Raw genomic sequence first — 12,914 nt, 5'->3', positions numbered from 1 at the left:
CATTTTTGTTACAATCTAACTATTGCGTTTCGACATAAAATATAACACTGTTTTAATTTCCATCCATTTTTCTACCGATTGTCTCTTTTGGGGTCGCGGGGGGGTGCTACAATCGGGCGGAAGGCGGGGCACACCCTGGACAAGTCACTACCTCATCACAAGGCCAACACAGATAGACAGACAACATTCACACTCACACACTAGGGCCAATTTAGTGTTGCCAATCAACCTATCCCCAGGTGCATGTCTTTGGAGGTGGGAGGAAGCCGGAGTACCTGGAGGGAACCACGCAGTCACGGGGAGAACATGCAAACTTTACACAGAAAGATCCCGAGCCCGGGATTGAACTCAGAACTACTCAGGACCTCCGTATTGTGAGGCAGATGCACTAACCCCTCTAACCGTGCTGCCCTAATTTTATCTTTGTGGTTTTTTTTTATTTCTTTATTTTTCTTTTCTTTTTTTTTCCTTTTCATTTCAACATACACTGACCTTAATGCTTTAATCAACGCATATGGGTTTCATAACGTGGTTATATGAAGCGCGATAGTGTGTGAAAATAGCGAAGGAGCTGACGCGGTTCGTATGTTGTCTGGCACCAGCCAATTGGCTTTGATGCGACAATGCGCATGTGCAGAAGCTCCGACACGTGGTTGGTGTAAACCACGCACGCAGACTCAAGCAGCGTTTCAGAAATGGCGGCCGGAGATGGCTTTTCTTCGCTGCAGCTCCCTTGCGTTTTTTCACCAAAATCACGGCAATACCTCGCAGTGTGTGCCCAGGACGGCAGACTTCGCATTTGGAACACAGACAGTAAAACACTTCACCAAGAATACGTGCCTTCAGCTCATTTGAGTGCCACTTGTACATGCATACACTGGGGACCATGCCGGACAGTGAAGGTACGTGAGGCTCAGTCCCTTCAGTTAGCTCGTAGGCTGCTGCGGCCTAAGCTAACTGGGTTATGTTGGCCTTTTACGATGAAATATTGCCATGTTATGAGCATACACTTGCTTAGGGACTCTTTTTATAATATAGAAGCAATTATATGCCTACTTTACAAACGTTTTCTCGTGTATCCGTTATGTGAACAACAGCCACGTTAGCTATTAGCTGACTAGCTTCCACAGCTGCGCAGAAAGCACATGTCAGCTCCCACATGGCTGTTTAAAAACTACTTAACCCTTTAACGTTATTTAATAAGTGGATGGTACAACACAATTACCAATGCCAAATACTGTTCACGATTGATATAAACTATTATTTAATCTAAAGATGTTTATATAAGTTCACCCACGAACTTCTGCCATTGTGACGCTCGTGACAGGGTAGGCATCTAAAGTGCCTTAACTGAATATCTGGTACAAAAGATCAAATTAGTTAGACCGCGATTATCGACCTTCATTTTTGCATTTGTGTCGTCATATGTCGTCGATGTGCGTTGCATTTGTACAGTGGTTTCGTAAAGGCAAGTTTGAGTATGTCAACGTGTTGCAGCAAGTGTGATGTGCCTTATTCTTATACTTTAATGTGGTCACCTAATTAACATGATAATTAACTATTCTGTTTACCTGCGTTAATGGGCAATATAATGTATCAGTGACCCTGAAGTGATGCCTTGCTCAAAGACACATCTGAAGTTCTTCGGAAGCAAACGGCATCTCTTTGATGACATATGTATTTAACCTTCATATGTATTGAACACGGTGGAACAGGGGTTAGTGCATGTGCCTCACAATACGAAGGTCCTGACTTAGTAGTTCTGAGTTAAATCCCGGGCTCAGGATCTTTCTGTGTGAGTTTGCTTGTTCTCCCCGTGACTGCGTGGGTTCCCTCCAGGTACTCCGACTTCCTCCCATCTCCAAATACATGCACCTGGGGATAGGTTGATTGGAACACTAAATTGGCCCTAGTGTGTGAATGTTGTCTGTCTATCTGTCGGACCTGCGATGAGGTGGCGACTTGTCAGGGTGTACCCCGCCTTCCGCCCGAATGCAGCTGAGATAGGCTCCAGCACCCCCCGCTACCCAAAAAGGGACAAGCGGTAGAAAATGGATGGATGCATTGAACATACTGCGTATCTCTAATGTACATTGAATATGAAATGTGGAATGTTTTTTTCAGGAGGGACCTCAGAGGAAGAAGAGGAAATCAGAGGTGGGGCAGATGGAGGAGAAGGCAGACCTGTTGGCGATGGGCACGGCAGCAGGATCAGTGCTCATTTACAGTACAGCTAAGGGAGCGCTGCAGTGTACCCTGGTGAGCGTGCGTGGTCCTAATTTGTACTATTTAGATTGTAATGATTTATTTGCGTGTATGCCATCGTCACCGTTTTGTTTTACCTCCATTTAAGTACAGAAAGGTAGTGCTGTATGGTAAAACAAAATGCATCGGAATACGACAAACTTATGGGTTCTTGGAAAGTTTAAATAAGTCTTAAATTCAATAATGTGAATTTTAAGGCCATAAAATGTCTACAATTCTGCTAAAATCTAAAAAAAAAAAAGGTCGTAAATATGATTTTGAAAGGTCTTAAAAATCTATTGATGTTAATTTTATTTTAAACATGCTTAATCCTCAGTTTTTTGAGGACGCTATAACGTAGCTACACAGCTGAACTAACTGAATTTATCGAACAGCACCAGCTATTGCTGTGCGCACAGCTGTGTGTTGACAGCTTATTTAGAATAGCAGCGGAGAAAACTTAACGAAAGCCCACAGCAAAGCCAAATTACTTGCATAAAATGGGTAAGTAAAAGTTCAACAATTTGTGTCTCCTGAACTATCAATTTAATGCATGGTTGAACCCGGTGGAGGGAAACGTATAAAGTGTTTAGTTCCCAGATGTGCAGCCATCGAGGAGGGAAGCTGCTCAGTGGCCTTGTGGTTAGAGTGTCCCCCTTGAGATCAGTAGGTCGAGAGTTCAAACTCCGGCCGAGTCATACCAAAGACTATAAAAATGGCACCCATTACCTCCCTGTTTGGCACTCAACATCAAGGGTTGGAATTGGGGGTTAAATCACCAAAACGATTCCTGGGCGCGGCCACCGCTGCTGCTCACTGCGTATTAAAAAATAACATGATTTATTAATGCCTTTTGACATATCAGGGCCATTTAATGATGACTTGACATGAAATTATTACATATGGCACCTTTTTAAATGCAAAAAACCTTCACATTTATTGTTACAAAACATATTTGGACACTTTTGACTAGTATTTTAGGTCAAAGCATAATTGTGTAACTATATCAATAAGTGCATTATGCTTGTGCTTGCAAGGTCCTTTTTTGAAACCTTCATTTTGTTAGCGCAGTCAGATCGGATGTGGCGCACCGCGTTATTGTGATGGGGAATGTGTGCTGTGCTGCTGTTTTCAGCTTGACGAGTAAAGAGGCGACTTGAGGCTGTTAAAAGAAAGTTAGCGCCTCTCAAGTTGCGACCACTGTTTGTAAATTGATGTTACATTGATGATGTTGTTCACAACACAAGCAGATGTGATGTGTTGTGAGTGTATGGATTGTTTTCGCTAGCTTTATCATTGTAGTTGAATAGCTGTTTCAAGTGACCATGTCAACATTGTTTGATTTAGCATGGGGCAAAGTATATCAGGGATGAATGAGTGGTATCAAACACAATATTTTCCCAAACAAATGTTTCTTCGAACATTGACGTTTCACTCACATGTATGTCAATGTCCATGATATTCTGCGTTTAATAGCAGATTCCGTTTTATTGGCCAATTATGTAACTCCGTCCTCGGTTATATTAATGCGGAAATCAAATATGCCCTATTGTTTTTACTTGAATTTAGTGATTATTGAATGGACATACTAGCGATGTGTCAAATAATAATTGGCAATAATGGTAACATTCCTAACTTCTAGTGGGCGTCCTCTCTTTTTCACATAATCGCACATCATCTCTTTTGTCGTCACAAGATCCGAAATTTGCATGCACGTTGCGTGGCCCATTAATCGTTTTTGTCGATTGTTTTCATAATAGTGAGAAGCCAAAATTAAAATTTGATGAATTGTCCATCCCGGGCTCGGGATCTTTCTGTGTGGAGTTTGCATGTTCTCCCCGTGACTGCGTGGGTTCCCTCCGGGTACTCCGGCTTCCTCCCACTTCCAAAGACATGCACCTGGGGATAGGTTGATTGGCAACACTAAATTGGCCCTAGTGTGTGGATGTGAGTATGAATGTTGTCTGTCTATCTGTGTTGGCCCTGCGATGAGGTGGCGACTTGTCCAGGGTGTACCCCGCCTCCCGCCCGATTGTAGCTGAGATAGGCTCCAGCGCCCCCCGCGACCCCGAAGGAAATAAGCGGTAGAAAATGGATGGATGGATGGATTGTCCATCCCTACAAGGTATTAGTTGAAGGAACTGGTCAGTCAGATTTTTTTTTTTACCACTTTAAAACTTGACACAAACTGCACTGCACTCTTGTAACTTCGAGGTTCGGAGGAAATATTGGACAACAAATCAGTGATTGAAGTGACAAACTTGCCACCCAAACAATACCCAGCTTGTTGACACAAACATATGGAAACACATTTAATCTATTCTAGGGATGTCACGGTATGAACATTTCTTATTACGATTATTGTGACCAAAATTATCACGGTTATCAATATTATCGCGGTATTTTTAAATGTGCTCAAAATATTCTAAAAGTACTTAAACTGAAATCTTTTAACCAAGTTTTATTTAAAAACACAAACACATTCAAAGTGATGTACTTACCGTATTTTTCGGACTATAAGTCGCTCCGGAGTATACGTCGCACCGGCCGAAAATGCACAATAAAGAAGAAAAAAAACATATATACGTCGCACTGGAGTATAAGTCGCATTTTTGGGAGAAATTTATTTGACAAAATCCAACACCAAGAATAGACAATTGAAAGGCAATTTAAAATAAATAAAGAATAGTGAACAACAGGCTGAATAAGTGTACGTTATATGACGCATAAATAACCAACTGATAACGTGCCTGGTATGTTAACGCAACACATCATGGTAAGAGTCATTCAAATAACTATAACATATAGAACATGCTATACGTTTACCAAACAATCTGTCACTCCTAATCGCTAAATCCCATGAAATCTTCCTCCTCGGTGTCGCTCCTGGTATGCGCCGCTAGCGTCCTTTCTTTCTGCTGCTCGATCGCCGTTTTCTGGTGCATATTTCACTACGTCCAGCTTGTAATCTGCAGTATATGATTTCCTTTTCGGTGCCATTTTAGTTCAGTCTTTCTCAGTTTTTATAAGTTACCGCCAATGTTGCTGTGATCTATTTTAATAGCTCCGGCAGTAGCGTATAGCATATAGCAGTTAGCATTCCAAAACCTACAATGCGCTTCTGCCATGACCTGCCCCCGCCAAATTCTTATTGGTGGGCGTGTGAGTGACGATTGCTGACGTGTGTGTGACGATTGCGGACATTTTCTTCATCGCTCACGCGAATGAGATAAATAATATTATTTGATATTTTACAATAATGTGTTAATAATTTCACACATAAGTCGCTCCGGAGTATTCGTCGCACCCACGGCCAAACTATGAAAAAAAAACCTCGACTTATAGTCCGAAAAATACGGTGGTCGAATAAATATTATTGTAGATAAAAACACTGTTTCATGGACCTCAAGTAGAAATTGAATGTGCATATGAAAGCAACACAAGCATTATAAACAAAGTAATATGACAGACAAAAATAATATAAATAAATTGAGTACCATGTCTTCTGCCCGAATGCAGCGGAGATAGGCTCCAGCACCCCCCGCGATCCCGAAAGGGACAATCGGTAGAAAATAGATGGACCATGATTGTCACGAGCCCCCCGCGATCCCGAAAGGGACAATCGGTAGAAAATAGATGGACCATGATTGTCACACACACACTAGGTGTGGGGAAATTATTCTCTGCATTTGACCCATCACCCTTGATCACCCCCTGGGAGGTGAGGGGAGCAGTGAGCAGCAGCGGTGGCTGCGTCCGGGAATAATTTTTGCTGATACAACCCCCAATTCCAACCCTTGATGCTGAGTGCCAAGCAGGGAGGTAATGGGTCCCATTTTTATAGTCTTTATAAAATAAATGTGAAAAAGGTGCCAGATAGCACTTTAAGAAATAAGAGATACTAATGTAAGACTTTTGAAAGATGGCACCTGATGGCCATACAGTTGCAAGAAAAAGTATGTGAACCCTTTGGGATTACTTGTATTTCTGTATATTTTGGACATAACATGAGCCTTCCCGGTAAGGTTTATTCAGGTGTACTGAAGAAGAGGCTACGCCGGATAGTCGAACCTCGGATTCAGGAGGAACAGTGTGGTTTTCGTCCTGGTCGTGGAACTGTGGACCAGCTCTATACCCTCGGCAGGGTCCTTGAGGGTCCATGGGAGTTTGCCCAACCAGTCTACATGTGCTTTGTGGACTTGGAGAAGGCATTCGATCGTGTCCCTCGGGAAGTCCTGTGGAGAGTGCTCAGAGAGTATGGGGTATCGGACTGTCTGATTGTGGCGGTTTTCAGGCTACAAGTCGCATTTTTTTCATAGTTTGGCCGGGGGTGCGACTTATACTCAAGAGCGACTTATGTGTGAAATTATTAACACATTACCGTAAAATATCAAATAATATCATTTAGCTCATTCACGTAAGAGACTAGACGTATAAGATTTCATCGGATTTAGCGATTAGGAGTGACCGATTGTTTAGTAAACGCATAGCATTTTCTATATGTTATAGTTATTTGAATGATTCTTACCATAATATGTTACGTTAACATACCAGGTACGTTCTCAGTTGGTTATTTATGCGTCATATAACATACACTTATTCAGCCTGTTGTTCACTATTCTTTATTTATTTTAAATTGCCTTTCAAATGTCTATTCTTGGTGTTGGGTTTTATCAAATACATTTCCCCCAAAAATGCGACTTATACTCCAGTGCGACTTGTATATGTTTTTTTCCTTCTTTATTATGCATTTTCGGCCGGTGCGACTTATACTCCGGAGCAACTTATAGTCCGAAAAATACGGTACATTAAAATCTAGCGTAGAAATGCACCTAGTGGCAGAAATGTAGTCTTGATTTTCAAAATGTTCTATCGGGGCTGCGTTGCAGCACTTCAGGCTGAGAGAAAATGTACTGTTTTAAATTTGTTTTCCTGTTAATTTTCCTCAAAGGGTGCTCATATGCCTGAAAATGAAGCAATGCATTACTCTTCACTTGCACACTGTTAATACTTAGTTTCCATGTTGTTCTTCACTAAATTTCCTTTCTCCATTCTTTCTTTCAGGATGGAGGCCATAGTGGAGGAGTGAATTGTGTCCATTGGCACCCTGAAGACAGTTTATTGTATAGTGGCTCAGATGATACAAATATTGTGGAGTGGGACCTGCAGACAGGCAAGACACGGAGGTCAGTATTAAAACAATCAAAAAAGAGTGATATGGTATTCTGCCAATATTTTAACAAATCGGCAAGCCTTTAACAGTTTATTCAAATACATTCATACATAGTCACTTTTCTCTTTGGCACAAACTGTATTAAAGAACAATGCATGTTGTAGCCAAATATGCATTTCTTTCACATGTCCAACACATGACATTATTAAAACATTTATATTCTAAGAGTAGAAGTTGATGAAGAAAAAAAGTCACTTCCATGCTTTCTTGTAGAGTTATGTAATGTATCAGTCAAATTATTTGCTTTATTTCAAAAAGCACATACCTTTCTTCCTAGTATGGAAGAAAAGTCTATTAATTCTTTATTTTGCCATAATCAGGCGTGTTAAGTGTCCGCAAAATGCGGAAATCAGCATTTTATTAACCAATTTTTGGGTCAAAATATCACTTCTGCGATGTTTTATTGAAATATCATTACAAATAGGATATAAACGAAATTTGTTGAACGCTGGCCTCAGCCCAGGTACTCGCTCGCTTTTTCTCTTGCTTAAACAACGCACTGAGTTGCAGGACGGGGGGACAATCAGAAGCACCGAAACAAGCTAGCTAGTTAGCTTGTTGTCACCTCTGTTCGCTCTTCGAACCACAACGTTTACAGCTGTCCACTTAGGTGCTAATCATAGTTGGATGTTTGCAACTTGAACACTTAGTTCTAAAACGGTTGTATTTCTAGAGCAGTGGTTCTTAACCTGGGTTCGATCGAACCCTAGGGTGAGTCAGGCTCAGGGGTTCGGCGGAGGTCAAGACACACCCGACTCATCGTGTAAATAAAAACTTCTCCCTATCGGCATATTAAGGATACGGCAACAGCAGAAGTCAGACTAATTTGCAGGTGTGTAATTTGTTGTGAGTTTGTTCTTTGAACAAGGTGATGTTCATGCACGGTTCATTTTGTGCACCAGTGTAAAAACATGGTAACACTTTAGTATGGAGAACATCCATCCATTTTCTACAATCGGGCGGAAGGCGGGGTACACCCTGGACAAGTCGCCACCTCATCGCAGGGCCAACACACATAGACAGACAACATTCACACTCACATTCACACACTAGGGCCAATTTAGTGTTGCCAAACAACCTATCCCCAGGTGCATGTTTTTGGAGGTGGGAGGAAGCCTGAGTACCCAGAGGGGAGAACATGCAAACTCCACACAGAAAGATCTCGAGGCCGGGATTGAACTCACGACTACTCAGGACCTTCGTATTGTCAGGCAGATGCACTAACCCCTCTTCCACCGTGCTGCCCTATGGAGAACATATTCACCATTAATTAGTTGCTTATTAACATGCAAATTAGTAACATATTAGCTCTTAACTAGTACTTATTAATGCCTTATTCGGCATGGCCTCATTATAACACTAACCCTCTAACCCTGGCCCTAACCCTAACCAAATAACTCTAAATTAAGTCTTTGTTACTTAGAATATGTTCCCCTGGTGTCCAAACAACTAAATTAAGTCTTTGTTACTTAGAATATGTTTCCCCATACTAAAGTGTTACCAAAAACATATAACTTTGTCTTGAATTTGAAAAAAAACCCTTTTTATTTTTCACTAAAGAGGGGTTTGGTGAATGTGCATATGAAACTGGTGGGGTTCGGTACCTCCAACAAGGTTAAGAACCACTGTTCTAGAGTATTAGTAGCCAGCAAGAAGGAATATTTTTGACGTGACTGATTGTAAACAGGGGTCACAACACTGGAAGTATATTACCCAATAGGGCATGGTTACAGGATAGAGATGCAAATGGGAAACAATTTTTTGACTTTTTTGCATGCATATTATATAATTTTACATTACATTTTCAATGATAATACTGTCCGTAAATGATCTGCAAAAAATTCTGTGGTACCATACATGGGACATGTAAGTGTCAAAAAGACAGCCAAAAGAGGTTGGTCGATGAGAATAAATCTAAAGGTAAAATATAGTGTAGAAATGCACCCAAAAGGAAATCTAGTCTTGCTTTTCTACCTTTCCTTTCGAGGTTTGCGTGGCAGCATTTTGTGCTGATAGAAATGTTCTCTTCATGTATGCTTTTTGGCAGTTGGTATACATTAATCGTAAGTTTAGCCGAATTTTAGAACTGTGCATTATTTATAATAAATGATCTATTACTGATGTTAACTAATCGATTTTACAATCGCCCATGTCAGATTTTGCGTGCATCTAAAAATGTATTTCCCCCACCTCTACTTTCTACACAGTAAATGGAAGGCAGACCGTGCTGCAGTGACCAGTTTGTGTGTGAGTCCAGATGGTAAATTGCTGCTTTCAGCCGGACAGACCATCAAGATGTGGGACTTGGACACTAAGGAAGTTTACAGAGTGAGTGTCTTTGCTATTACATTCGTGAATGTGACTGGCGTCAATTAAAATATGTAAGAATCATTTTTGATTGTTACGCCAAATTAGGAATAATGCTGATTGGGGAATATATACATGTGATTGAGAAGTAGAAGGAAAAACAAACTTGTAATGCATTATCCACTGTTTTCTACTTGAGCGGAATAGTGTTTAGACTTGGATTTAATAATCCGCCCTGTTGTTTCTACTCTTATTTTAGGGATACACAATCGACATGAAATTGACATTGAGGTTTTATTTACTGCAATTACATAACTAGGGCTGGGCGGTATACTGGTATTACGAGTTATACTGGTATATTTTAGAAATAAATATGTAATTGAGACGATACCGCCAAACCGATATGAAATATCTATTGACACTGCCTTTGATACTGTATTTTTCGGACTATAAGTCGCTCCGGAGAATACATCGCACCGGCCGAAAATGCACAATAAAGAAGAAAAAAAACATATATACGTCCCGCTGTTTCGCATTTTTGGGGGAAATTTATTTGATAAAATCCAACACCAAGAATAGACATTTGAAAGTCAATTTAAAATAAATAAAGAATAGTGAACAACAGGCTGAATAAGTGTACGCCATATGACGCTCAAATAACCAACTGAGAACGTGCCTGGTATGTTAACGTAACATATTATGGTAAGAGTCATTCAAAAAACTATAACATATAGAACATGCTATACGTTTACCAAACAATCTATCACTCCCGATCGCTAAATCCGATGAAATCTTCCTCCTCGGTGTCGCTCCTGGTATGCGCCGCTAGCGTCCATTCTTTCTGCTGCTCGATCGCCGTTTTCTGGTGCATATTTCACTACGTCCAGCTTGTAATCTGCAGTATATGATTTCCTTTGCAGTGCCATTTTAGTTCAGTCCTTCTCAGTTTTTATAAGTTACCGCCAATGTTGACGTGATCCATTTTAATAGCTCCGGCAGTAGCGTATAGCATATAGCAGTTAACATTCCTAAACCCACAATGCACTTCTGCCATGACCCGCCCCCGCCGAATTCTTATTGGTTGGCGTGTGAGTGACGATTGCTGACGTGTGTGTGTGACGATGGCTGCCATTTGCTTCGTATCTCACGCAAATGAGATAAATAATATTTGATATTTTACGGTAATGTGTTAAGAATTTCACACATATGTCGCTCCGGAGTATACGTCGCAGCCACGGCCAAACTATGAAAAAACGTTGACTTATAGTCCGAAAAATGCGGTAGTTACTCCCGCCATTTATTCGCACTTCATCAAATTTCTTCACTTTCACATTCAGAGCACTGGGCAGAAATCACATCGCGTCAACTCCCACTGTGGGCCTTCGCAATGCTTTGTTTTGATTGTGTGAAAGCAATTCCATAGATAAGATTCTATCAACAGTCGGATTCTCCTGATCCGTACCAGATCAGACCGTTAGCAATACGCTTGATGTTACGTGGTACGCTACTTTTGCAATGGTTTTATGTCAACAAGACAGCGTCAGACGCACAGTTAGTTCAATGCAAGAAATATCTTTTTACTCCCCGCCTTCCGCCCGAATGCAGCTGGGATAGGCTCCAGCACCCCCCGCAACCCCGAGAGGGACAAGCGGTAGAAAATATAATATAATGAAAGTAACAACCAGCACCTCACTAAAATTAACTTAATATCAAATAGGAAGCAACATCACACAGTGACAGCAGACAACACATGCACACAAAAGCAATACTAATTCGTGCCGAGGTAATAATGAACAGCAAATCAATGATTGAAGTGAAAACATTCCAGGCTGAACAATACCCGTTTTGTGGACAATAAAATGACAGCCATTGAAGCATTCAATCTTCAATCTCTTTATTAACCAGAGTTAACACAATCAGGTGAAAAGATTCAACAGAACAGCCGTCGTATGGCATCATAGTTTTGTCTTAATGTTGAGGTTGCAAAGGGAGATTTTGAGGACAGAAACAATTGTTTTGCAAGCACATATTTTGAAAATAAATTAAACTTAAGCGAAAAATAAAAATGTTGGTACAAATATAAATATATTTTGTGCACAATAAGTGTTTGTTTGCTATTAGCCATATTAACACAATAACTGCTGTCTGCAGTCAGACCGATGCGCTCGCTCGTGCCCCCTCTCTTCCGCTCTCAACTTCACCCTTCTTTGCATTCAGATTTTTTTCTACACTCGCTCTGATATCTGCTGTGCGCTCGCACAAGTTTGGACATGCTGTTATATTTGTGTCAAAAAGGCAACCACAGAACTGGACAAATATACTCTCTCAGGCCTCAAATTTTACACTTTTTAAGGTCAAGGGAAGTGTTGCTTACAGGAGGGCTCATATTTTAGGGCACCAAGGCAAGTTGGAAGTGCACCAAGGCAAACATAATTTTCTAGGTTTTGTCGAGTTTGGATCATCAGGTATGTCCAAACCTTTGGCCTGTAAAATATGTATGTATGTATGTATGTTAGGGGTGTAACGGTACGTGTATTTGTATTGAACCGTATGTATGTTAGGGGTGTAACGGTACGTGTATTTGTATTGAACCGTTTCGGTACGGGGGTTCGGTTCAGAGGTGTACCGAACGAGTTTCTACACGAACATATGAAGCTGCTATGAAACTGGTGGGGTTCAGTACCTCCAACAAGGTTAAGAACCACTGACATAGAACAAGACAAAATAAATATGAAAGGAACTTACAATGTAAATACCTAACCTTGTTTTTTTTAGTCCCTACCAGAAAACATTTCAAGTGAATCCATTTGCCTGAAAAAAAAAAAAAAAAAGAAATCCTTATTTCAACTGTAAACATTTTTTGAAAAACTTGGGCAATTTCATTCTAAAAAATAAAATTAAATAAATCTAATAAATAATTAATTCAAATTTATCACAAACAACTCTTGAGCACAATATATAAAACACTTAAACTTACAAAACAAAAAGGACTGCAACAATTAATGCTGATTTAAAACAAATTAGGAAGTCTAGATTGATGGCTGCAATGGGCATGTTTTGCAGTGCACAACTTTTGGAAGTGGGGTGTAAAACATGATACTGCATGTTACTAATAAAACATGTTCCTGGG

General features: G+C 40.5%; 1 protein-coding gene across 1 annotated transcript in view; it reads left to right on the top strand.

Moving 5' to 3' along the window:
* Positions 1 to 595: 595 nt before the first annotated feature.
* The window catches only part of wdr43 (WD repeat domain 43), a 36,668-nt gene continuing 24,349 nt past the window's right edge, over positions 596 to 12,914 (top strand). The window contains exons 1-4 of the mRNA XM_061968454.2: positions 596 to 902; positions 2,125 to 2,259; positions 7,309 to 7,430; positions 9,685 to 9,805. Of these exons, the coding sequence (XP_061824438.1) occupies positions 696 to 902; positions 2,125 to 2,259; positions 7,309 to 7,430; positions 9,685 to 9,805 (585 nt within the window). The 5' untranslated portion in view covers positions 596 to 695. The remainder of the gene's footprint in view (positions 903 to 2,124; positions 2,260 to 7,308; positions 7,431 to 9,684; positions 9,806 to 12,914) is intronic.

Source organism: Nerophis lumbriciformis, linkage group LG08 (genome assembly GCF_033978685.3).
Source record: "Nerophis lumbriciformis linkage group LG08, RoL_Nlum_v2.1, whole genome shotgun sequence".
Taxonomy (NCBI): Eukaryota; Metazoa; Chordata; class Actinopteri; order Syngnathiformes; family Syngnathidae; genus Nerophis; species Nerophis lumbriciformis.
This window is presented reverse-complemented; position numbering and strand designations above follow the sequence as displayed.